At 34.8% G+C, this 27,166-nt stretch overlaps 1 protein-coding gene across 1 annotated transcript in view; it reads right to left on the bottom strand.

Annotated features, from left to right (window-relative positions):
• SEMA3E (semaphorin 3E) overlaps positions 1 to 27,166 on the bottom strand; it is a 126,042-nt gene that overhangs the window by 25,054 nt on the left and 73,822 nt on the right. Inside the window, exons 3-7 of the mRNA XM_053942703.1 lie at positions 26,211 to 26,270; positions 21,521 to 21,640; positions 7,188 to 7,281; positions 1,037 to 1,156; positions 468 to 610 (exon numbers count right to left, since the gene is read on the bottom strand). Coding sequence (XP_053798678.1) covers positions 468 to 610; positions 1,037 to 1,156; positions 7,188 to 7,281; positions 21,521 to 21,640; positions 26,211 to 26,270 — 537 coding nt within the window. The remainder of the gene's footprint in view (positions 1 to 467; positions 611 to 1,036; positions 1,157 to 7,187; positions 7,282 to 21,520; positions 21,641 to 26,210; positions 26,271 to 27,166) is intronic.

Genomic DNA, 27,166 nt, shown 5'->3' on the forward strand with positions numbered 1-27,166 from the left:
TTCTTTTGAAACAAAATCAGGTGTTAAGAAATATCCTTCTCTTTCTTTCCTTTAATCATGCTGATACAGTCCCAGTGGGAAAATGGGAGAGCTCCCCTCATCAGCCTTACAGTACTTGGTTATTAGCAGAGGAAGGCACCCAAAATTCATCAGTGTTTAGAAAGCACCAATATGGGCAGCTGGGACATCATATGTTAACAGTACTCCTCTCCAGCAACTGCCCAAGATCTTACTGCTGTGTGTAGGGACAGGGAGCCAAAAAGAGATGAGATCAACACACCAGGAGGATGGCCCAAGTGGCAAATGGAGTATCAAACAGAGCAGTACAGGGAAGCAAAATCTTTCCTTGTGATCTTTCTGCTCCTGGTAAAATTTAGTCTGTGATAATAATTTGCTGAAAATTATGTTGAATAATTTGCATCATTTGTTCTAGTTTCTTATCTGCACCATCAGAGAAAGGCTCTTACCGCACATACACGTCCCACTCTGGTATATATGGCATGAGTGCTTGTCTCAGCTTCCAAAGCTTTTTCAGTAAAGAAGAAATATACTTTGTTATCCTCGTGGTCTTCATTGTCAGGAATCATGTACGAGCCAACGAATTTTGGTTCTTTAAAAAAATCAAAAAGGAATCGAGTCCAGTTATTAAAATATTGCCTTATTTTTTCAAGCCTTAAAAGCATCTGATAGCAACCAAAAAATAAAACTAGAGGTAAGGGCTCTGTCAGTCAGAGGGCTGTCTAAGAGCAATTGGGTGATAGAAATATTAAAAAAATATTTTTTTGGTGAGTATCTATAGAACATGTGGAATAGATTAATATTGAAGTATTTTTATACCTTCAACTGGTAAATTAATATTCCTTTGTTTTTGCAAAAGACAGTTTTCCAGTCCCATTCTCTGTGTTTTACATACTTTAATTTGAGCTAGGCTAAAACCCGACGCTAATATTTGCATAGCAATCTCTGATGCCATGCAAACCAGAAATTGTCTAGCCATCTGAAACACCTCTGGTTTCAGCTCCTCCTCCTCTCACACCTTTCAGCAGGCGCTCATTGTCAGGTTCGGTGCGAAGATGGGCCGCGCGGTTCATGGAGCGAAACACGGCAGCATCTCTTCCCCAGTAGTCGCTGTAGAGACCAGTAAAAAGTTCACCACCTGCAGACCAGACATTCAAATAAAAACCTAAAATGAAACAATTTGGTAATACGCTACATATTAATTTCATTGCATGTTATAGGAACTACATTATAAATATGGTATGTGCTAATTATTAGGCGGAGAGGTTTTCCAGGCATCCTACTGGAACTGTTCCACCTCACCTGGAATAATTACAATTTGGGAATAACTTTCTGTCTGTGTTCAGTGGACACAAAAAAAAGGCACTATTTTTCTCTGGTCCAGCAATAACTTGTTTTCCTAGCATTGAAACATTTACCACCGCAAGGACAGAACCTGAGATTTCATCCATCCTCTACAACTGATGATTAATAGTTCTTGAAAAATTTATGAAAACAGAAAATGGGTCTTATTTTCAAAGGATTTAGATGGTATTCAGAAATGAAGCAATCATCAGAAAAATTAGAAATAATACACTGAACGACAGACACTGTTGAAAAATAAATATGTATATAGGTACACTTTAATATATTCAAAAATCAAGCCTATTTCTGACCCATCTTAAATTGTGATATTGGATATATTTTACCTTGGGAAAATGCCATCCCTACTTCTACCTTTCAGTTTTGCATGGACACTATTCCCCTTAACTGACCAAGCATTAACAATAATTTATTTCATATCCTTGTGGACTTGGATTACAATTTTTTTAGCCCCAATTTAAGAAGTAGGCAGCTTCAGCAAGCAGTTGTCACTAGGTGGCATCCTTATACTAGAAAATAACACAAAAAGACTTAAACTGCACAAGGAGAGGAAAATAAATTATTTCCAGTTGAAGGCTAATCTGAGTGGAGGTTTCAGTGACACAGCTTCCTGCATCCTAATCAAAATAAACATGACTGATACATCCAAATATCTTTTGTTGGCACTTATAAAAGATTATAGCAGAAAGCAAGAATTTTGTTTGCAGGTCTCCTGCAAAGCGTGAATTTTGTTTCTTTTAAGAGAGACACATGAATTGATTGGTGGCATAATTGAGAATGATTATTCTGAAAAGTTAATATTTTGGCAGCTGGGGCTGCTTCCAACACCTCTGCTGAGCCAGAGCTGAGCATAGTTTTGCCTTAGGCTTCATCATATACAGAATGGTTATTGCCCTGGAAAATACATGGTTGAGATTTAGTGTAAAATACTGGCAAGTGAAGTAAAAAGTAAGTATAAATTATAGCATCTGTAGAAGTGAAGGTTGCCCAAATCTAATAGAGAACTTTACTTTTCAAACAGCACAGAGCTGCCTAAACTGTAGAATTTGCCAGTGTTTTTATAACTTTATTTGTTTCAAACAATCTTCACATCCCTAATTAATGAGTTACATTAGTCATATATCTCCCTTTGGGAATTCCACTGGAAAAATATATCAGACTAGCTGGTATTTTTTTTTAGTTTAGTGATGTGTGATGCAAAGCAGGACATTTTATCTTTTCAGAACTATAATGTATCTTTGAAAATGCATCAATGTAGAGTAAATGATTCATCACATATTGCCAATGATCAGGATTCAGGATTGACATCTGTGAGTCCAGATGTGCTCAAGTTTGAATATGAAGTTTATTCCTTCTGTTTGACATAAGTATAAAATGTTGTTATAAATAACTAACCTGCTGGTATGGCATTCTACTGTATACTGAAGAAGTTATAATTGATTGTACCTGTGAGATCCTGAGAGGAGAAAATGTTACTAAACTAAAGTATCATGTGTGAGCAGACAGGTCACTTCACCTAAGAGCAACAATGGGACAGTACTGACAAATGTGACTGCCAAATATCTCAGCACAAAAACATTCAACATAATTCTGAGATATTTTGTACTTTTGACACTAAGAGGATCTTCTCTTGTCCTTTTCAGTAGTCTTTTGTATAAATGTAAGTTATAAATTTTGAACACTGCTAGGTTTTTACAGGTACTGACCAATTCCAGATTTAGAGATAACCCAAGACTGAGGCTTGAAGAATTCTGGAAAGATTTCTATTTTTTTCTCCTCCCTTGAAAAATTACTATCATGTATCAGTTCAATCCTGTTTTGTTTGCAGGCTTTCATACTGCTGTACATCACACTGATCACCTTCCAGTGAAAGCTGAGTAACTTCAGAGACGTTCACTGCTCCTCCCCTCTTCCAGTCTAACCTCAGCTACACATTAAAATGCTAAAATTAAGTTTTGTTAATCAGATTAACAGCCTGGTTAGTCATGTTCTAAACAGAATAAAAAGTTTATTCTTTCCATATTTAAGCAAACAGAAAACTCCCATGGACCTCAAAGACCAGTTTTAACTCAACTGATACATGCATACGTTTTAGCTAGAATTTTTTCATCTTTTAGCTAGTATTTTTTCAAGCTAATAAATATATCAAAATTCAATGGTAACCATTTAAAAACACTTTCATTTTGCCTTTTATTCAAGGAAAAAAATTAACAAATTAAAATACAAACTTTTTCTTCTAAACCCTTCAAAATTCCTAGGTGACAACCCTAAACCAAACCAGATTGAAGCATTTAAATTGAATTACTCATACAAAAGATTTTTACAAATAGGCTGCTACCACCTTAAAGGTGATATGCTTTTTGTACTTGCATGAAATTGGAAGGTACAAATGCAAACACAAGCTATTATTCATCAGTAGTCTTTTTTGTGTAAAATGGAAAATTTATTTTATGAATAAAGCATTAGAATGTAATGAGTAGAAAAACTGCACCTTTCATGCATTTCTTTGACTGTCAGTCAGTTATTACTCATATGTCTAAAATCAGAAGACTAATTCACATTTTAGAAAAATGATACTTTTGGCAGTATGAAAATAGAAAACTAAAAAAACGCTACTGTTTAACTGGTAAACTAGTACCTCTGTATATTTGTATTTTCTGTCTGTCACTCAAGTATTTTGCCTTTTGTTTTGAGAAAAAAATGTAGTTTTGACTAGACTAGAAGAAAAGACAAAAATACCTAACTTTTAAAACTGTAAAAGCAGAAAATACTTTTGGACTGGATTCCCTGGATATTAACCTATTCAGATGTACTTTAGGTTTTTCACCACTTGCTTCTGATATATTGCAGGTAAGTATACATGGACATAAACTAATTTTTCAGTTAGTGTGGTCTAAATTAATCAGTGTGCAAGATCTGGTATCAAAAATAGTTTTGGCTATTGAAAGCAGATGGGGGAGTTCATTAGGAATAAAAGTCCAAAAGTTTTATATACTGTTGAGCTAAACATAAACATTTTATTCAGCCTGTCTGCCATCCAACTTCCATTCTGTTTCCTGATGCTGCCAATAAATTAATTGTTCATGTATTGAGGAATTTATCACAAGCTACTTCACTAGTGGGTCAGATAACCTAGAATAATGCTTACAACAGCTAGTCACGAACTGTTGTTTTCTTGGAGTGGGTATTTTAACTCTTGTGTTGAAAGACATAAAGAGATGGGGAACAATGGATTATCTTTCTTCCTAAATTAATCCAGCTAAATCTGCTCCTAAATGGTTATGGTGCAAATGATCTTTCAAGATCAAGATTTTAAAAGCTTTTAAAATTTTATGAGAGGTATGTAAAGTTTTCTTGTTAGCCTACTCCTCACTGTTAGTCAATGGCCATGCTGGTGTAGGTGCTGTGTTAATGTGAGGGGCAGAGGTGGGAGCAAGTTTTGAATACTTTCCTTAGGGGGAAGGAGGAGCTGGGGTGTCCTTTGTTAACATGTTTGCATACAACCTTTTCAAGGACATGCACATTGGCTGAACCTGCATCAGAGAGTGCAGACAGCTCTGGGGTGCACCACCAAGATCATGCTGACTTCATATCTGGACCAGATTTCACTTTCTACAAAAATTGAAGTGCATGAAGCAGAATTAAACCTCCAAGCATTGGAAGAAGGACTGGAAGACCAGTCCTGGAGGGTGCATGGTGTAGTATGCATCTCCTGTCACGGGGTAATGTCCATCATAAGCTGAACTCAGTGCTTGTCTGAATGAAGGAGCATCTTTTCCTTCTCAGTGCATTTGGCATTAGAAGTCTTCTCATTCTCAAATGTCAATTAAAAGATTATTATTCCTGTGTTTGCATCTAGGTCTTCCAACCTTTTCAACTGGCTGCCTGCAGAGACAAAGGACATACATCCTGGAGTCTAAGGTGCAGCATTTTATTCTGTGAATTGTGTGTCTCTAGATAGAAGAAGTTGGTAGAATAAAATAGAATAAATGGAACTTCAAACTTCCTTAAGATATTCTTTCTAAGTGTTGGAAATGTTTAACTCTACTTTGGTGTATCAGTGGACTGACAAAAATATTATTTTCTCCTGTCAATCTTGCTACATTACAGAATTTTTTAGCTTTGTCAGATATCTTTGTCAATGGACCTCCAAGACTCTAATCAGCCTTTACCAGGGAAGGGTAAAGGAATTGTTTTCTCCTTCAGATAAAAATATGGGCATCCATAGGACCTCCCATAATTCAGGCAAACTCTTAAAGTTCAGAGGGACAATCTGGCTTCCATTTAAGCAAATAAAATTTGCATTGATCTCACAATAGGAACATGATCAGATTAATTTATTTACTTAGTTCTGTCTGAGGAAAGGTTGAGAAGGACTTCAAGATTAGACCATGAGGTTTCAGGCCTACAGCAATTCCATGAGTTTTTGTTCCAAGACTAAGCTGAGACTTGAATCTGTCAAAAACTGTAGAAACAATTTAGAAATATGGGTGAGATAAAAGCATGACAGTCTGTGCTTCATGGATTTTGAAGAGTTAGGCAACATACAGTATGTTTTTCTAGTTCTCCTATGACTTCTTAACCCACTAACTCTTAAGAATTAGAGCTCTAATTTACTTTTTACTTTCAATGAAATTGAAGGATATTTTGATAAATTGCTGCAGTGTGAAAGATTTGTTATTACTGCTGCAGATTCTTCTTTTAATTAATTTGTTAATATAAAGCAACAAATAAACCTAGCATGTAAAAATACAATGGTCACTCACACCAATATTTTATCACCACCATGGATGAGAAATACCATTGTAGTCAATCATCAGAGAATTTAGTTGCCTGATTTTAAGATACAGAGACAAATGCAAATATCAAAAAGGCCCTAAAATCATCTTTTTATCCCTGAAAAATAGAAAATTTATTTGAATTTTAACTTATTTTTCTAGCTCTTTATTTTAATCTATATGCCTTTTGAATGCTCAGTTTCTGTTTATGTTTTCTAAACCCAGAAATCATTGTACTACTCCCTAAGTCCATCTAGCTTTTACCATTTACCTGCTGTTTCAGACTATTTTTAGTCAATGTACAGTTAGTCAATAGTGCCAAGACTGTCTTTGCTTCATCTCACAAAATGTTTTAAGAAAACATTTTTGAGGAAAGCCCATATGGTTTGCTATATCACAGCTCCAGAGATCCCAGTCCTTTAGTGCTACACTTCCCAGCAAGGCCCAGAGGAGCCCTATCTCAGCACAGCTTCCTGGCAAGGCAGGACTTAGATTGAATTCTATTTTTATATCTTTTGAGTATGAGATCAGCTCTTCTAACACAGAATCACCAGTGTGCAGGAGTTTTGTTAGAAGGCAGCATTGAAATTAAAAAAAAATCATCTCAAAAATGGCAATTTATATAATCAATAAAGCTTGATATAAAAAGAGTTTAAAAAATTCATATTTTTACAGGGTGCTTGTTGATCAGATTCATCTCAGTAGATGAAAACAAAAGTGGTGTAAATGACTAAACCAGTCATGCTTCTTTGCTTTTAAGGAAAGCAGGAAATTATTATTTCCATAATTACAAAACAATCAATTACCTTCAGGATGGCACATGCCATTCAACATTCCACTTCAGTGAGACACCCTTGCTGTGGTAATGCTGCCTGGAATGTAATATTAATGTGGGCAGCACCAAGAGGATTAATTCTGACACATGGAAGATTGCAATGGAAGGCTGACAACACTTTGCTGTGCTGAAGAAAAGAGACTCAGAATGACAGATTGACAAGACTGTGAAGCTTGTGGCATAAAGATCATTACCAATTAAGATGGAGGTGAAGGAAGAACTGGGGTCAAAAGGGCACCTGCCTCGTCCTCTCTCAAATTTGTGCGATTCCAGTTGAAACAGATGATCCTTAAATAAAAAAAAAAAAAGAGAACACCATAAACCCTACAGGCAAAGAAAGCACAGCCCTTAGAGACAAGCTTTAACATCGTTATACCTTTGTAGAGGATTGACTTCATTAGGGAGAAAACACAATTATGGCTGCTCACTGATGTACTAGTAAAAATTCTCTGGGTTTCTCCAAGTCACCCTTGTGTGTGCACTGCCCGAAAAGAATCAGAAAAATATGCACAATATTGCACTTTTTTCATTTCTGTGGGAGTAGGGAGGAAAGATTCCTCTATCTTTTCTCCAAATTATCTACACATTAAATAGATATCTCACCATGGAATGTGTTTTCCCCCTTTAAACAATTTTTTTTCCCAGTAGTTGTTAAATATATCAGACTGTGTTATCTTCTCTTCATAGCTTGGAGATGTTTATATATCTTCTTCATAGAAGTATGTTTAGGAACGAATTCCCAGTTATGGTTTTCAGAGCAGATGTGATTTTTTCAGTGGATTTAACAGAATATCAGTATAAAAATATTGGCAACTTGGTTTAAATTGTCTGTATAAGGCTGTAAAGACTGAGAAAGAATTTACAATTTAAATTTTCATTTGAAATGGTACGTTTGTCTCAGCTTTCACAGAAAAGCCCATTAATGTCTGATTAAAATATCAAGTGAGAACACAATATTTTTAATTTAGATATTAACAGAACAGCATGCCACAAAACACAGAGAAGGGGGAGAATAAAAGGACAAACACATAGAAAGCTATGAAAGTTTGATAAAAATATGCCACACAGCCATCAAGTGTGTGACAAGCAAATATTTTGATAATTTAGTAGTTCCAGTTCTGTGTAAAGTCTTACTCAAAAGTCCACTGAAATGCAGATTATGTCAATATATTGGATAAATGTAACCTACCTGTTTATTAAACTAAATCTCAGGTTCATGTTCCTAATATACGAGGCAAATATTTTGTGAGGCATAAAGTTACATGCAACAGGAAACCAAATCCCCCAGAATTTTGAGAAATACTTGCCTCAGTCTCTCCCTTATAGAATACATTATCAAAAAAGTCCAAGGACTTTTTAGTCATAAAAATCAAGTTTTATTAGACTGAACTTTTCACATATTTCTTAGACTAACTCAATATTTGCACAGAAAATAATCTTCATAATCTACAACATACAAAATTCTCAAGCAAGTGCAATTGCCCCAGAAACTAAATGAATATTCTCTTCAGGTGGCTTCATGACAGTTATGCTGTCCTGCCAAAAAAAAAAAAAAAAAAAATTCCCAGCTTAAAAAGACAAGGACCAAAGAAGCACAAGGTGGAAAACTGGAAAGATAATAATAATAATGAAATAATAATTTAAAAGGACAGAAAGAAAAATGTATAAGGAAAGTGAAAAGGAAAAGTTGTAGAGCTCTTAGTGCCCACTAATTGTTAAACAATTGAATCTTTATGTGCATTTAATTTAAAACAGTCAGTCTTGACTTTGTCATAAGCCCCTTGACTTCAAAGCATTATTCACATCTTAATCCCCTGATCAGATAAGCTGATGTACCTGTCTTCCATTTTCAACTGTCTAAATCATACATGTCATTTTGCTGCAACTTCTGGTCAAAAAGAACTATTCCCAGTAGTTAGAGAGCTTCTATAAAAAATGGGATACATCTCAGAATGCAGTTCTGCAAAAAGAAGACATCTGTTTCATGTGTACTTGCAGTGAAAAATCCGTAAAATTAAATAAAAAATGAATAAAATAAAATAACATAAAATAAATAAGGAATAAGCCATATAAATTTTAGGTAATGGACCTAAAACTCACGAGGTAACAAAGCATTTATAATCTCACCTCTCCAGAAGCTTCTTTGTTGGCCTAACCCTGGTATATTAGTGCCTGGTTGTTAAAGCTGATGTAGCAGAAAATAACTGTCTTGGGTAGAGACTGATGGTGCAGAAATATTGTTTTATGCTGTATCAGCAACAATTTCACATCAGTAGTAACTATTCCCCCTCTGCTGATGGGTAAATGTCAAACAATGAAGAAATATTTCCCTGTGTGTGGAAATCTCAGTCCCATTCCATACTTTTCAAACACCACATACCATGTATTTTTCAAAACTAAATACTGTAACATTTTGAGTCAACAATGGATAAAAAAAGAGTGAGGTGAACTCAGGAAGGGAAAGAAAAACTTTCTGAAATAATGAAAAAGTACTTGGGAGCCATAATGGCATAAAATTTGATGTAAAGGAAATATTTCTAAAAACCGTATGAAGTTATGTATTCTCTAGTTGGGTATTCAAAATAAAGTTACTCATGAAAGAGTTTCTCCTCCGGGACCTCAACTAAACTATTTGTCAGTGAATTGGTTCAATAAAGGTTTAGAAGTAAGTGGAGACACAAACCAAGAGTTAAAAATTGATAGATTATTCTGCTCTTCATGCTTTATAGTTTGTGGTTCTCATTCTGTCCTACATAGTGAATAAAAACTGAAAGCTTTCCTGCTGTTGGAGGAGACATGATCCCACCAGGTCATCATAAAACACACTTCATATTTTGGTCTTCCCCTGTTAAAATGCCACTGGTACTGACAGCAGCGAGATGTGGCCAATAGAGAAGTCTTCTGGATGATGTGGAAGAACTTTTCATCGCTGTACACAAAATTGTACCAGCACCATGAAAAAGCTACTAATATAGTTAATCATTTCCCTGAGAACCAGAATTTAATCAATGGTAAAGACAAACCCATCTCTTTTAATATTCATAACATGAATGTGTTTAATACAGCTAACTACATGACTGTGGAATGAAAATGCTAAACAATATGCATAGTATCCTTTCATTGTCTGGAATTTATGAATAAGGATTGTAGCCTAAATATATAATCTAGTGTTAATACTGAGGGTGGACAAAAAAGTTGGATTTCAGTGCAATTTGTTGGAATTTTTAAGAGGAGGTCACTAGTTTTGATATAAAGCAGGATGTGTATCTCATAAATGCTTGCAGACACATGTAACTGTCTGAAAAGTTGCTGAAAATGTAAGCAATGACTCCTCCAAGAGAGATTTTCCACCTTCAGATTTTGGACAGCATGCCAAATATTCCATGGTTGCAATAAGTTATTCCTATCACTGGGGCAAGTAACTGAAGTTCAGGTGTAAGATGTGTCAGCTTCCATGGGATGCCAGTTTAAATGAAATAAGCGTTGCACATTAATAATCAGCTTTGAAGGCTAATTCCATAATTCTAACCCTCCTTGCAGTTTTTGACATTGAAATCCCTTGAGAAACATCAGAGTAAAACTGACAGTTTCCTCACAGATTATACAGCCCATCAATTCAACATAATAATTTATTTTATGGGCATTTTTCAGTGGTTAGGGTAAAAACTATGCAAAAGCACATATGGAGGGCTGGGAGTGGAATTATGTGTTTCTACATGTAGCTTGGGAAAAGAAATGGGCTTCTGGGTTTGATTTATGATTCCAGTGACTCAGGAAACATAATACACTTTCAACTATTATTAAAATAATAATGTTCTTTCAAATAAATAGAAGATATTTTCAAAGCATTCAACATTTTGCCATTAACTTGATATGAATTGATAATTTTAGACAATGAAGGCTAAAATAATGTAAGCTATAAACAATAGTGAAAGAAAAGGTCAATCAGAGGCATTAAAATTTAAAGGCTGAATTTAACTTTTGTTGCAGAAAATCGCTTTCACTAATGCCAAGTGCTGCTTTGCTCCGGGTCAAGACAACACTTATGCATGTGATTAATGTAAAACATATGCTTACTTCCATTCCTGTTCAGCAAATTACCTAAGCCTATTCTGAACATTAATACAATAGCTGTATCTTTTCACTAAACCAGAGACTTAAAGATACAGAGGTTTTAGTTGTGTTTTCCTAGGATATTATTTTTAGGAGAGAAAAATAATTTGATTTTCTGTGAGAATTTGTGGTATTTTGGTTGTTTCACTTTAAATTTTATTATTTTCCACACAAGAAAAAAAGTAAAACATATCATACTGGCATTTTTTAAAGGAGATTGAAAGCATTTAATAATCTTTAATTACACCCTTAACTGTGTCTGCATTTGTTGCAACAGTGCTGACATGGTCTGCTCTCAAGGAGGTTTGTGCATTTTTGTGGTTGGTAGAGTTGGTTTTTTTGTTGTTGTTTTTTGGGTTTTTTTTAATTTGTTTTTTGCATTTTTCCCCCCTAACAATTTCATATTGTTTCCCTTGCTGGATATTATATCATATTTAGAGTATAGCAGGGAAAATCTGTGCAGATTTTTTTAAGTATATTTTTAAACACTGGCTATACTATTCACTACTGCTCTAAAGCACTGGGCAAAATTTTCTCAGCTTTAATGATCTCATAGTTCTTCAACTTCGAGTAAGAATGATATTACATGCAAGAGCTGTTTGTTGCATTCCTTTTCTAGAGGTCATGTAATTTTTTACTTTTTTGAGGAGAACTAGAAAAAGGAGGGTTCACATGCAAAACAAATTGAAAGGAAAAAGATAAAATAGAGATGTTCTGCTTATGCAAAGCTATGAGAAGTATTCTTTTAAAATTCTTAATAAAGCCACATAGTGTGAGTGTCATATATGTTGCACTCTTATATTCAAGTAATTCTTAAACCATCAAAAATGGGAGTGTACATTGCACTTCACTTTTTGTCATGATCAAAAAATTTCTATGAATTTGCTCAGTATTCAATCACGCACATGAGAAAAAAATCCAGTTACACCAGTGAAATGCTTTACAAACCTCATCTTGATTTCCATTCCCTTTTGTACTATAATGGTTCTAGTATCAATTCACATATAAATTTACTTTTTCTGCAAATATTCTTTTGTTTTTTATATTCTCAAAATAGTATTTTTCATTTTTTTATCTTTCTTGTATACTTATTCTTACATTTTTATTTCAACATAGAAAGACACACAGAATACACTGTGCAGAGGCTTCTTTTAGGAAGGATGAACCTTGACTTTCCCATTAAAAATAAAAAAAAAAAAGCTGAAAGATCACAGAACATGTCTGTAAATCAGCAGAAAATATAATTCAAATATAAGTCTCCAAAGTGAACATTCAACTCCATGATTTGCCTTAATCTGTACACTTGCCTCATCAAGAAGGCACGTGGTAAAAAAGATCTACAGGAAAATAGATTGTCCTTGTATAAGAGCAGAAAATAACTTACTGGATCAGGCCTGAAAAGGTGTCTTATATTATTTAGCCCTTTGTATTTAAGCAGACTAAATTCTGTTGCTAAGAAAAATGTGCATTAGCATTATCTGATAAATATAGTCCCAAAGATTAGCTAGGTGTCTAATTGCTACAAAGCCAAATAATTCATTGACAAATTAAAAATCTAAACCCAGTAGAATCTAATTGAGTTTATATAAAAGAACCTGTGCTCCAAATACTTACAAAAATACGAATAAATTCCTATTGCAACACACTGCCCTATTTAAGTCACCATAAAACAGGCATGCGGGTATATAGGTGAGCAAGACAAGGATGCTCCAACAGGGAAAGAACTTTTCATGTAATATCTTCTTTAAATAATCCAAACATTAATTTTCAAAAGAATCTAAGTACTGGCAAAAAAAATATCTTCTTGTTGTCAGAGGATTACTAACTTTTAAAATTATATCTTCAGCATTCACTCAGTGTTATTTTCCAAGCCAAATGGGGTTACAATATTAGGAAAAGAGTCCTCAGAAACTGTCTGCAATAGTCAGGTCTCTGCTATTTGACATAATTAAGATTATTTGGGAGGTAGTATTTCTTCTGAGGATCTGTTTTCAATCCTCTTTACTATCCACTGACATACTGAAAAGATCAATCGCCCTATGGGATGAGAGTGCATAAAATATTATAAACATTAAATCCTCCCTAAAAATTCAGATGCATTTTTCAGGTCTATGCATTTTATTCCACAGTTAAATGATTAAGGCACATTGGACTCCAATCTAAAAATGTGTTTAAAATCTGGAGCTATGTCAGACTGCTGTCTGAATCTGCAAAAGGATTAGCAATTTGTGTCTTGCGTCAAAATATCTGGCCTAAAGTGACAGAAATAATATATTTTCCTGACTTAATGAATGTGAAAAAATCTGGCGAAAGAAAAAAAAAAGATCCCACCACACTGCACACAGAAATCAGAAGTATTTATCCTTAGCAGCTCACAGTATTTCAGCAGCAGTGATTGCACTGATCAGAATTTTACAAGGGACACCTTTGTGTGACCTTGAACTGGTCACATAAACTCATTAGGGGTCTTATGGCAAAGAATAGAACCGTTAGAAATGTTGATTATATTGCACTAATGTGATAGTTAATATGTATGAGAGTTCCATGGACCACATAAAGGCTCTCTAGAATTAAAATGTGTGAGTGGCTGTATATGGTGATATACTCTTATAACCAAGCGAAAGAAAAGGTAAAGATAGTCCACAAATACTGTACAAAAGTGAAGGGATTTCTGTGGGGAAGTGCAGAATCTTTACACAGAGATCCACTAACTAAGGCTTTTCCTCTTCCATGGTTTTGACAGACTAAACTTGTGCTGAGATTGTGAGGGTCATATCAGAGCATATACCAAATAAAACCCTCTCTTATGACCTAATCTAATGATTGCTATCATAACAAATGGGGACAAAGGTCATGAAGAAATAAAAAAAGAAGGATGCAGCTCTAAGGTTTGAGCTTTTATCTAGGCTTTGGTGGTGAAAGGAGGAAGAGATGCTTTGGGCATGAAAAGAACAGCTAGGTTAAACTGGGAATGGGTTTCATAAGGACTCACATACCCTGTTCTCCATGGAATGGAGCTTTAGACAGCCAACAGCCCTTTTGCAGAGCTTCAGCTGGGCATGTCTAAATTGGCCATTCTGGAAAAAAGGGCAGAGGAGTGGCTCCATTGGCTCCTGATGACACAGATGAACTGCTAGCAACACTTATTTTTACTTTCTATATAGATATCAGTCAAATAAGAAAAAATATCAGTCATATATCATAGAAGGATTATAAAATATTAAGCATTCATCTCATAATGTAAAAATATTAATGAAACAATTTTTTCCTTGTTTTAATTATGATAACACCTTATTCATTAGTAAGTCTATTTTCCAAACAATTATATAGACTTCACCAGGTGCTGTCACTTAGAAAAATACTTTCTCTCATAAATAAATATGGCAGAATCTAAAAATCATTATAATGAGAGCTGGAATATTTCAGTTACCCCCATCAAATTACCTCACAGGTGGAGGATTTCTTTCTCTATGGGATAACACTATTATTCCTCTGTATGGATTCATTCTCCCTGGACCATCTGTGTTTAATCTTGCAAAAGGGCAGGTCTAATATGATGGAAAATTCATTTCATATGGCTGATCAATTCACATACTCTACCAATCTCCCAGATTGAATTTACACTTCACGTATGGCCATATTTAGACAATATTCAAAAGTAATGAATGTCATTCACCTAATTTTATGGATGGAGAGCACTTTCAAAAAAACCTGTTGTCTGTTATAAATGTAAGAATGACTGCTAAGAGCAACTGGGCTGTTACAGAATACTTGACTTTCTCCAGAGCATTTCACTAAGTACATAGCTATTTGATAATTAATGTGCATTGTAGAATTGTTAAGAAATACAAACAGTTGACATATATCAAAGCACAGTTCTTATGGAATATCATTAATGAATCCTCTTCTACTGAAGGTTTCCCTAAATTTTATTTTTGCTAGAAAGATGATTTTTTTTAATTTAGCAGTGATTTAAACAATCACATTATTTCTTAGTAAAGTTTGCAAAAGTACTGAGGAGGCCAAAATAAGAAAGAGAAAAGGTTAATGAGAGCTCAGGTTATGGAATGCTTGGAATACTGAGTTAAAGGTCAGAAGCTTGCTAAGTAGATTTTAATACAACCATATCCAAACTGTTGCATCTTGGAATAGGGAACAGAGTTTGTATCTGAAGTACATCAGAACACCTAGAAGATGGAAGTTCAGATCCTTCTAAGACTGCTTTCACTCATTAGACTCAGGTGCCTCATTTAGGATCTTGGGTATCCCAGATGCCTTGTTAAAGCTGACACTGATAGGCAACACCAGATATCTCTTCATTTACCTTGTTATACAAGACTGATAATTAGGTGCCTCAGCGAAGTGTGTAACCTGGGATAACTTTGTGCTCAAGTGAAGAACTTTGGGTCAAGTGCAAACTGCTAAAAAGAGATTTCTCATTGAGATACCGTGCCAAGAAGTCAGCACTTGAGTCTATAAAAGAGGAATCTCAAACAGAGGTGGGGCAGTCACCTTGCCTGTACACACACTGTGGAATAGCATGTGTGATTCTAGTGTCTGCACTTCCAGAAGATGTGAAAATATTGTAGAGAGTTCACAGGAAGGACACAAATAAGATTGAGGAGTCCTGGTGATAGGAGGTTTAAGGAGCTGTATTTATTCAGTTTATCAAAAAAAGTGAAGAGGTGGCTTGATCTTTGTGCATAAGTACTTACATGAGGAAAAGATGTGGAAAAGATAGTGGGAGATTTTCAACTTTCAAAGGCATATCAAGGTTAAATGACAGGAAGCTGAAGTTAGAAAAAAATTGACCTTGAACAAGTGGCTATTTCCTAGCACTAAAAGTAATTAAATATTAGAAAAACTAATATTTAGGTCAGAGAAATAGTGGTGTTACCCCTTTTCCCCTTTTGCAGCACAGCACCTTTGTTGTTTGCTGTGAGCATACATGTTATCTTCACCTAATTAATTTTCTGTCTGAGTTAGGTACCATTTTATCCCCTCTTTAAATGTATGCATATTCAACTTCCAGAACATGAAATGCTTTAACCTAAATGAAGTGTGGAGTGTATGAATGTTTTGGTGTATTTTGGCAGTCCGTGGTGTGGACATGCAGACCAGAGGATGTAAATGAACCCCTCTGGTAAAAGATTTTATGACATGTGTTGCTCACTTGGCAGAACTTCATATCTATTTAGTGGATGGTGCTCCAAATGGTGGCTTTTCACCCATGCAGAAGGACACTGTGTCTCTAAGCAAATATTTTCAGGGCAAGAATTTGTCACACATTCTATCTAATGAAGAACTGACCAACACCCACTTCTATTTGGTCAGTGAAACCAGATGTTTCTCATCCTTAATCCTCTGAAAACAGTGTGGAGATGAGGTAATAGGAACAAGCATGGAGAGGGATCAACTTGGCAGGTCATTGCTTGTTTTGATTATAAAAATACGTCAGAAACAACTTTATTATTGTAAAATAATAGATAGAAATATGTCTACAATTTTGCTTCTCAACAAAGCTGGAAGAATCATGACATTACCACATGCTGGTCAAGAGCAGATGATTTATGTCATGTCAAAGGTAAGCTGAGATATGACTGGCATATTCTCTCATGACTTGCATGTGAACTCACTCTAGTTTGTTAAAGCAAGAGCTGAGGAGCTCATGTTGCCCACATTTGTTTGGTGTAGAGGGGTAAGCAGAACTCTTATTGCACAATTGAACCTTGTCTTGGCTTTGCATTGAATCGCAGAACATATAGAAAAAGAAGTGTCCTTCCCCACACTCAACAAAATATTAAAGGCAATGTAGATTAGAAAGAAAAAGTTCCAACTTGACTGAACTCTCTTCCAAGCAAAAAAATACACCTGCTGCTTACAAAATGCAAGTCCTCTCTAACAGGACTAAAGACTCAGAATTTAGAGCTGGTCTTCCCTGATAAGCAGAATCACAATTGGCAAATTGAGGAGCAAATAATATAATAAGGACTACATCAGATTAGGAACATATAGAGAAGAATACCAAAAACCACCAGTGCATTTTGTGGAAAGGGTGGCTTAATCCATCAGCCTTTTGAAGTGGAGAAATACAGCTGGAGGCAGTTTACTGAGTTAAATGAGGCACTGAAATGGCACCCTGCCAGCTCCATGTACATATTAAAAATTTACAGCGTGTTATGCAGGAAAAATTCTTCATGCATAGTTTTTTCTCATAAATTTAATTCCCTCAACAGGTTTTGTCATGCAGAGATACCTTCCTCTTCAAGAATCAGCTCTATCTTGTCCCCATGTAGCTTGCAAAAACTTGGGATATTGTTTCTGCACATTGTTTTCTTTTGGAATTTCTACTAACTTTGCAGGTCCTATGGAGGCAGAGTAATTTTTTAGCTGTATTTGGTGAAACTCCCATGTGGACTTGTTAAAGGTGTTTTGTGAGTTAGTGAACAAGTCAATCTGCATCATTGGAAAGCCTCCAGAACACCCCTACAAACTGTTGCTTTACTGAATATATAACTCATAAAGATAAAATCGTTACCTGACTGCAGATAGATCCTTTGATTTATCTAAGGTTCATTAAAACTCACACAGGGTATTTTCAACTGTACAGATCAGTGCCAGGGTACTCTTTTACTAGAAGCTAGATGTGGTGAAACATAGACTGAGACAGAAAGCACTTCTTCCAGCACTTGTCCCCTGCCAAAACTGAGAAGTTTATATAAATGCAAAAGGAAGATGTTAAATCCAGGTGCTTCCCCCCTTCTGTGCCCCACCCTGCCTTGCTGGCATCAAAGTCAACAAGAGAGACAAATGTCAATTTAGTGAGAATCAAAGCAAAATAAGATCTTTTTTCTGAACTTTTCTTCATCTTCTATATCTTGTTTCAAGACTTATCTCAGATTTTCTCTCGCAGAGTACATGGGAAGGATGCATATACATTTCCTCATGAGAAATTTGGAGTATAGGGTGTCTGACTCTTGCTTCCTTCAGGAAAGTTATGCTTATTTTAATGAATTCACCTTAATTTGTGGGTGAAAGGAAAAAAAAAAAAAAAAAGAAAAAAAAAAACCACAAAAAACTGAAAAAAACCCTGGAAGAATGCAATATTTTCTGACCTGCACTGATTTTTGACATTTGGAAGCATTTAATGAAGTCTTAGATAATGAATACATTTGCTGGCTGGCATTTAATTTGCTTATGTTTTCTTGGACAAGGCTTTGTAATATGTTCTCTTGCAAACACCAGTAGTTGTTCTGTCTGCAAAGTCAGCACTCCTACTTTTCCTGATTTGTAACTTATTTCTAAATGGCAGAAAAACATTGGGTATTTTGCTGAAATGTTTAAATTTGGAAAAGCAACATTGATCAAAGTAATTAGAAACAGAAAAAAATAAAAAGCTGCTGTAAGTGACTGTACTTATATATTTTTAGAAATATAATAACTGAAACAGCTTTATGAAACTGAACAGCCTGAAATTCCAAAGTGAAATCAATCAAACCAATATTGGAATAGAATGCAGTAAACCATTTTATACTTAATCTTTCAAATGGATATACAGTGTATAATAGAACTTATAATTTGATTTAGAAAATATATTTGGTTATACTCTGGTGGTACAATAGAAGTTTGATGTAGAATTACATAAAACCAATACTTATTTCTTGTTGTTCACTAAGATCAATATATTAAGACAAAATGCAAGGTATAATGAAATTTCTATAACCACGGAAAGCACAAAAGAAACTGTAATATAGCACAATGTGCTGTGAAAGATTTCAAAGCACATTTCATTCACTACATAGTAAGATTAATACCTTCTACAAAGACTGGCTGGGGAATGGACATTTTTACTGTGTTTTTCAAGAACATTAGATGTTCTGTTTTTAAGGCAGTTCCACAGTATAATGAGCTGCCAATGAAGCAATCAAATTCTGCCTATTTTTGGATATCTCCTTTTGGCTTCATGATTTGTTGACAAGAGCTCAGTGTTCTGCAAGATACAGCTCAAACCTGGTTTTGATAGGAAAAGATGAATTTGTGGTTGTATAAGTTTGTAAGATTTTATACAGGTGGCAGAATGCTCCTTTTCACAAACGGTACTGCACCTCACAAACCCATGCTAAATCAGGATGCCATACAGTATGCTTGTGATCATGGCTTTGAGAAATCTTCACTGTTCAAAGGAAAACCAGCAAGGCTTCATTTTCTTACCAAATGGCTGTTCAGAAATGGATGATTATGTAAACTTTTGTTGGAAGCCCACACAAAATAAATGTCCCTGCAACGTGGGACTAGTGATCACCAAGATCCAGAGCCTTAAATGAGGTTACTGGATATTAGGTTCCAACAGGTTCCTCTTTGGCCTGCCGAGTAAATAGGAAGAGGCAACGTTGCAGAAGATACAGTCCTGCTATTCTGTCATGTGCTTAAATGCCTCTCTAAATTCATCTCTAGTTTACATTTATATACCATTAATAACTTAAGAACCCTGCTTTACTGAGAGGGTCCCATCCTCCCCACTCTATCAGCTCAGGGAGCACTATTGAAACTTCTAGTTGCCCTGACCACAGAGCAAGTATGTTTCTGTGCAGATACTGCTGATTCATAGCTCCATATGAAGTGTGCATCTACATTCATATGCTACATTAATGTATCTGGATACACAGAAGTTTGTCATAAAGGGCTCCCTCCTTTCCTACATCCCACACCTTACACCTCAACATGTCTGAGATGTGCCCTTGTTCAAATATATATGGGCCTCAAACATACCTTGTGCTACTCAGGCATGAGAAGGTGTAAAGAGGTATATAGTCATATTTTAAATACTGTTTCGTTTGCTACTGTCCTTTCCATGACAGTCAGACAGTGAGAAAATGGCCAGAGAGATGAGGTGGAAGAAATAGGGAATAGTAATCATGTTTTGGGAAGGGGGTACTCTGATCAGACAGATAAGCAGAGACTGAGCTGCAGTTTTCTGCAGAAGGATCTTGCCCTTTCACTTCCTGCAGTTACACCATGCCCTTATCACTCAAAGAAAGAAAGATTACGATTTGCCCATTCAACCACATACCACATATTATTTTTAACCTACCATATAAATGGCATCTGTCTTTTTTAATCCTGATGGTCAGCTTTTCAGATAACAGGAAACAGTATAGCTACTTGTTAGTGTAGAATATATATTTCCTGTCTACACAACCAAAAAAAAAAAAAAGGAAATTTTCCCATGATTTCAGTGTGGGTAAAATTTTAGAACTTCAGTGTGACAAGGGAGAATAATAAACAAAAATAGGGGAAGGAAGGATAAGATAAGGGGATGATGATGGGCCACACAGTTTATATATATCTTGTTTCTCATTTTTTATTTGGTTGTCTTCTATTTTTATTATTCTGTTGTTTATGCTTTCTAAAATAGTGTTCCTCCATACACAGCCACTGCTTCCTTGAAACTCTGCTGGGAAGCCTGGCAGAAGGTTTGTGAGAAGAGCAAAGAAGACATGCAAATTTGCCTTATTTTAAATTGCTTATTATCTAGCTCCTTCCTTAATTTCAGAAGACAATGTGTTTCTGCAATTCATACAACTCTGAATCTAAGTGCTGTGCTGGAGTCCCAACTTCTGAGATGCTTTTTATTTTGACAGTAGTTGGAGGTGCACAGCATGGATTGGATCCTTGGAAATTGCTTCTGGTGATGTTGTTCTTGTTTGTTTTGTCAAAAGGATGTATCATTACTCAGAAAAGATTAATCAAAAACATTTGCCTGAAGTAAATCCCTTAGATCCCAATTTCTGTTTTTGCATAAGAAATGTATTCAAAATATTAATATGTTCTTATTGATCTCTGCAGTACTGTTTCACTCAGCTGTAAGCATCATTATGGAGCTTACATGCACTTGCTGAACAAGACCAGTATAAAGAAGCAGAATTTACCAAAGATTCATTAAGAAATTCTATCTCCCATCAAACTAACACATATTTTGATATATGATGTATAATTGTTTTAAAAATCAACAAAAAACAACAAAAAACAAACCCCAACAAATTTAGTTATAACTCCTCCCAAAAATTTAATATTTTTTCTTAAAAATTACTATGTCAGCTTATCTAGTGAAAAAAACTAAGATGAAAAAGTCTGGATTTTTGCATAATTCTCCAGAATATACTTTCAAATATTAGTGAGTTCCTCTGATCATAAGTGAAATTGTAGTCCAGCATTACATTTCATCAGGGAAAATATCTATAAGATGAGAGCTGTGAACATTTATTTTATATTATTAAAATATTTAATATTTTAAATATTTATTTATAACCACATTAAACATTTATTTATAACCATTTAAATATTTATTTTTAACCATAGAGGCTTTGCTGGAATCTAGACCAAAAGAATCAGTACTGGAAACCAAATTTCTTACCTCTGATGGATGTCCAGCTCTTATAAAAGTACAGAGTGGATCAAAAGCTCCTGTTCCACAAGCCAGAAGATGGGTCCTGTTGTATCGGTGAAGGACTCGGATGTAATTTGCACATTCATCCTAGTTTACATAAAAATAAACACAGGGAAATATTAGCTTTTCAATTTTTTTTTTTTTTTTTAGTCTCTTATGTGCCCATAAGTGATGTTCTAATATTGAATCTTTCTATTCTATTTCACTTCATGTTGCTAACTCTGTGCCATTAGTTTCATGGGTGGGAAGTTTTACATTAAAAAAAGCAAGCTTAGAGCACTGATTGATCATGTCTTATTTTAGATGCTTAACCAGTTAGGAGTTACTAAATTATAAAAACACACTTTTGTGCTTCTTTAGTCATGGAAATAATCTGCAAATCTGGATAGATCTTCACTATGTATTATTGGATACATAAGACACATAAGATTCAGGGCATAAGATGTGAATGGTCAGCAAACAGCTTCTCTCTAGAGTTAAATACTTTATCTCAATAAAAATATAATTTTTAATTGCACCAATAATTTATTGGATAATTAATTTTAATCAATATTTTTTTATATTGTATAGACACATACTTTGACTGTTTCCACTGTTTAAACCTCTTTGAAGAAGAAATATTCATTTCCCCCAGGGCAATACTTTGGGACTCATTAGTGTATTTGCAGCTTCATAAATATTACAATTAAAACATTTTCAAACATCCCTTTGAGATGTGGGGTCATTATTCCTGTGCTAAACTAGAAATGGAGACAGTGAGATAAAAGCATCTCTTGATTTTGGGACTCCTGGGATTCCTGGGATTTGGTTTTAGATTTGTTTTTTGGCATTTTGTAATGGTTTCTGTGAGTGGAGCAAAATTACTGTTCATTTCAATTCATTGCTCAACATTTCTGCAACTTAGAACCCTGAGTTTTAAGAGACAAGTCGAGTTTAAGACATTTAAAATGGAATTAATCTGAGCTAACTTTAGCTGTTCTGGCATTTAAGATGTGTAATTAATGGAATTCTCTCTGGCTTTTTCAATAGCCAGTGAAGTAGGCCAGACATCTCCAAAAGGCAATTAATACAATCCTGAAATGAACATATAAAACAGAGTGGAGGAATTTCATTTTTTGAAAATTTCCAGTTTTTCACTGATAACTACTCTCATTTTTGGACTGCTGTATTTGTGTGAGAACAATTCTGGATCTTATTAACCAACTGCAAGAACTTAATGTCAAAAATGAAGGGTGTGCAGGGAATTCATGGGCAGAATTCAACACTTGCAAATCCACATTATGTTCAAAACTAAGAAAGCATCTTTCTTCTTCAAGTCCCTGAATCATTACATGTAAGTCTTCCAAATGCTCCAGCAAATGAAAAAGGAAAGGAATCTCCACTGCTACCTGATTCTCCTTAACTGTTCATCCTAAGGATATATCATGCTAATTCATAGAAGAACACAAGATGTAACCTGTTGTGTAATTAAATATTATGCATATACAAAGGGCAAACCAATCTTTTAATATCTTACTGTTGGAATTTCTTGATTTGTAACTAATTTGTTCCTTTTCTTTTTTAAAGAAATAAAAACATAAAGTCAAATAAGTTGAGAGAAGAATGGGTTGAAATCAACAGCATGTGATCCTCCTTGTATGGATCAGCACTCAAAGACAGAGGTGTCTACTTTTTATGTTAATTTCCCAAATGTTTGCTGACTTGTGGTAACAAAATGCTATTCCATAGGTATTTTATGATGCCATGAATTTTTTGAATAGATACTTTATTGGGTGCTGATGCTGTCCCTGATTCTCCCTCTCCTCCTTCCTGACTTAATCCCTTTGTTTGCTCTCAGTGGTGGTCTGATCTTTACTCTATGGTTTCCTTTTTTATCCACATATGCCTTCAGCTTTTGATCTTTATACCAAAATCATTTTAGGGATTTAAGATTTCTATTTAAATGGGAAAAATCTACACTTTTTTCTTTTTTCTATGTTCCTTTATAGGATTGCCTGAAAAAAATCTGCAAAAAAATCCTAGGATTCAGAAACACCAAACATAGAAAAAAACTAATTCCAAATGGCTATTGCTCATTTATAAAGAGATGACAAAAGGTGCTGTTCTGGGAAGTGTCAGGCAAAAAGGCATTGCTGATAACCCTACTAATAATGTACTTTACACAGAGCAGGGAAGAGATGGATCATCCACGGGGACATTGAAATAAGACTTCTTTATACAATATCAATTAATCAAATATTTGTGTTGTCTTTAGAATGCTCCACAGATATATTAATAGATCTGTGGAATTTTATTAATCTGAAACTTCTCAGTGTGGATGAGTAAGGCATTTTTATATCTGAATGATTTCCAATTCTGATAAAGTAATTCAGAGTAATTGAAAACTCTCACACCACAGGCTAACAGGTGTGATTCCTGGCACACTGGATGACAGCTGAAGGATTTTTTTTTCTTTGCCTTCACTCAAATCAGAAAAGCATGGCCTTATTTTAAGAGTATACATGTGTTGTTAAAACAAGCCCTTTTTAATTGTCCTATTAAGTCTGTTACAAGCTCTGAAAAAGTTTATGACTACAGTACTTGCCATTTTACTGCTGCAACATGAACTGATAACTTTTTAAGGTTATACAAGCTTGTAAAAGTGGCCAGTTCTGTTATAAAGAAAGAAGCAGCAAGGTACATGTGAAGTATTTCAGTGCTGAGAAGCATATTACAATATTATCAGTTCTACTTAATAATGATGCCTTGAGTAATAGATCTTTTGCAAAGGAAAATAAAAATAGAGACAGCATGGAAATAAGCAAAAAAGTTTGAAATAGAGAAATATTTTTGTAGAGTTTGTAGTGTGAAAATTAGTATTAAAAATTAAAATTGACAAAGGGTTGATTTTAAGACATTATGCTATTAAATCAATATTGGTTTATGGCTACAAAAAATAAGGGTGAAAAGAAAAATAGTAGGAAGGTTTTTGATTCTAATTTAGATTCCTTTCAGGTTGAGTTATTTATCTTACTGAATGCTGAGCATGCTGATGAAAATTGCTAAGGTTTCCCTGATATTAATTGGTGTTACTTATTCATATAGTTCATACATAATTAAGTCTCATGTGAGAATCAGAATATTGTTTGGTATGGCAATATTTCCAGCTTTTAAAATTTTAATCTATTTTTCTTAAAGACTCTGCTTCTAGAATCTTGTGATTATTTAAAAGTTCTGTTTTTTTTTCTGTAAAAGCAGTAGTTACTCCAAACCTGCATGGTGCAGAGAAATGTGGGAAACATATGAAGTTCTTTAAATGATAACATTCTTAGAATGCAAATTTGAGGATTCATAAGAGCAAACTGGATTGCAAAAAGGTTTTGAGTTTTAGGGAAACATAAGTCTGAGGGAGCTATCTTTGTTTTGAAACAACAGTACCTATTTCTGCATTTTTTAGCAAAACAAATATTGTCAGAGTATCAGAAAATATGTGGTGGTGAAAGAAGGATGGTAGAGCTTTAACTAATAACAGCCTATGCTTAGAGGTAGTATCAAATAAAGGCCAAATAATTTAGGTTTGGGATTAATTTAATATGACCATAAAGTTCAGCCATTGTAGAAAACCACCATTTTCAACCAAAGCCACCTAAAATTATGTGGATATAAAAGTAACCTGAAAAACTACAATGAACTGTTAAGAATCTCCAAAAATGATCAGTTCTAGACCAGGTGAATGGGAAGAGTTGGAGTTTACTACTACTACTACTAATACATTCCAATCTGGTTCCAATGCCTTAATGTGGACAGTTGTCAAGCTTTTACTTCGGAAGAAATCTTTATAGCTTCCTAATTTATGGTGGTTGAGGCTGCTGTTTGCCATGTTTCTGGGCAAAGCTTGTATGTTCCCTTTCCATGTCCTACATTCCTGTCACTGTTGCTGTAAAACTATCATAACTTTCAGATCCCTTGGTTCAGTGTGAGCTCTCTCAGCTGTGGGATTTATTAGGTGTACTCTCTGTGTGTTTATGAGGTGCAGATAATGAGCTTGGTGCACTGCAAAATTAAAGAGAGCTCCCCTCCAGAACTTTCATCCTGTGCTGCCCATGATATCAGCTGCTGTGTGCCAGTGAGCTTTCAGGTTTTTCCCAGGAACTAATTACAGTCAGAGCACTGAATCACAAGAACAGAACAGTTCTGAGGTTTATTAAAACAGAGTGCTTTTATTAATGGAACAAGAAACTTATAGGACAATATAAATTACAGTGTATTTTATAATTATTAATAACTTAACCACTTTTTTGAATATATTCTAGGGAATGTGAATTTTGAAGATAAACTGGAATGTGAATACAGAGGAGATCATACGTGCATATGAAAAGAAAAAGACATAGAAATGGAAAAGGAAAATTATTAAGGTACCTTCTTTGATAGCACCAGAATAAGAATTAGAAGAAAGTTCAGGCGATCAAAAGTGTTCATTGCCTGTTTATGAGCTAGTTTGAAGAGCAATTAAACAAATAATTTAATGTGTTCACAGTAGTTACATGTTTTTAACCTGCAACACTTCACTTTATATCTGTGCTTTAATCTCTCTTAAGTTAGGGATGCCTGAATCCTTGTTTTGGACCAGCCACTGGTATAATTAAAGTATATTTGATCTGTAATTAGTGATACTTACAGCATCTCTTCCTTTAATTATGCATTCCTCTGCCTGTAGAGGTGTACTAGGCCAGTGGATCTGAGGAAAAAAAGAAAAAGAAAATAATTTAATTGGCAGTCTGATCATGGAAATCCAGTTTTTCTACTATGTCTCATGTGTAAGGTTCTCAGATCAGAAGTACAAAATCATAGAACAGCCCAGGTTGGAAGGTGCCTCAAAACATCATCTGGTCCAGCTTTTGGTGGAAATGGGAGCCCAGGTGAGATTATCTATCACTCTGTCCTAGACATCTTCAAACCCCCAACTGACAGAAACTCCACCATGTCCCTGGCTCCTTGTGAAGGGAGAGCCTCTTTCCCCTTTGAGATGCCATTTAAATACTTAAGTACTGGAATACTGTGATAAGTTCCCCCTGAACCTTGCTTCCCCTGAGAGAAAAGACCCTCAGTCTCTCCTTCCTTGGAACACAACTGTCTTGGTTAGGGTAGCACAGCAAACTTATAGTAGTCAACAGAATTTAAAGGAAGTTAATGTATGGAACATTTTATATAAATTCAGTAAAAACATCTATGCTAAATTGTCAGTGATTTTCAACATAGTTATTAATCTTGAACTACTGATTTCCTGATTGAAGTGACACTTAGGAAAAAAAATGGTTTACAGTGAAGTTAATAAGGGTCAGCAATTAACCTTATGGGAATAGGATCAGCTCTTCATAGTCAATTACTGAAGGGAAGCCAAATTACACAAGTGAGGGTTTTTTTCAGCTATCTACTGTAAAACATTTAGGTTTCATCCCAGATGCATTATTTGTTTGGATGAAAACAATATTAAACAATGACTGATCACACTGGAATGATTACTTAATTTCTTACAACATTTAAAAGTGAAAACAAAACATGTTCACATCAGTGATATCAGGCTTGGCTGAAACCAAGTAAATATCCAAAAACTGATGTCATCATTAGGACGTT

Source organism: Vidua chalybeata, chromosome 5 (genome assembly GCF_026979565.1).
Source record: "Vidua chalybeata isolate OUT-0048 chromosome 5, bVidCha1 merged haplotype, whole genome shotgun sequence".
NCBI classification, from domain to species: domain Eukaryota; kingdom Metazoa; phylum Chordata; class Aves; order Passeriformes; family Viduidae; genus Vidua; species Vidua chalybeata.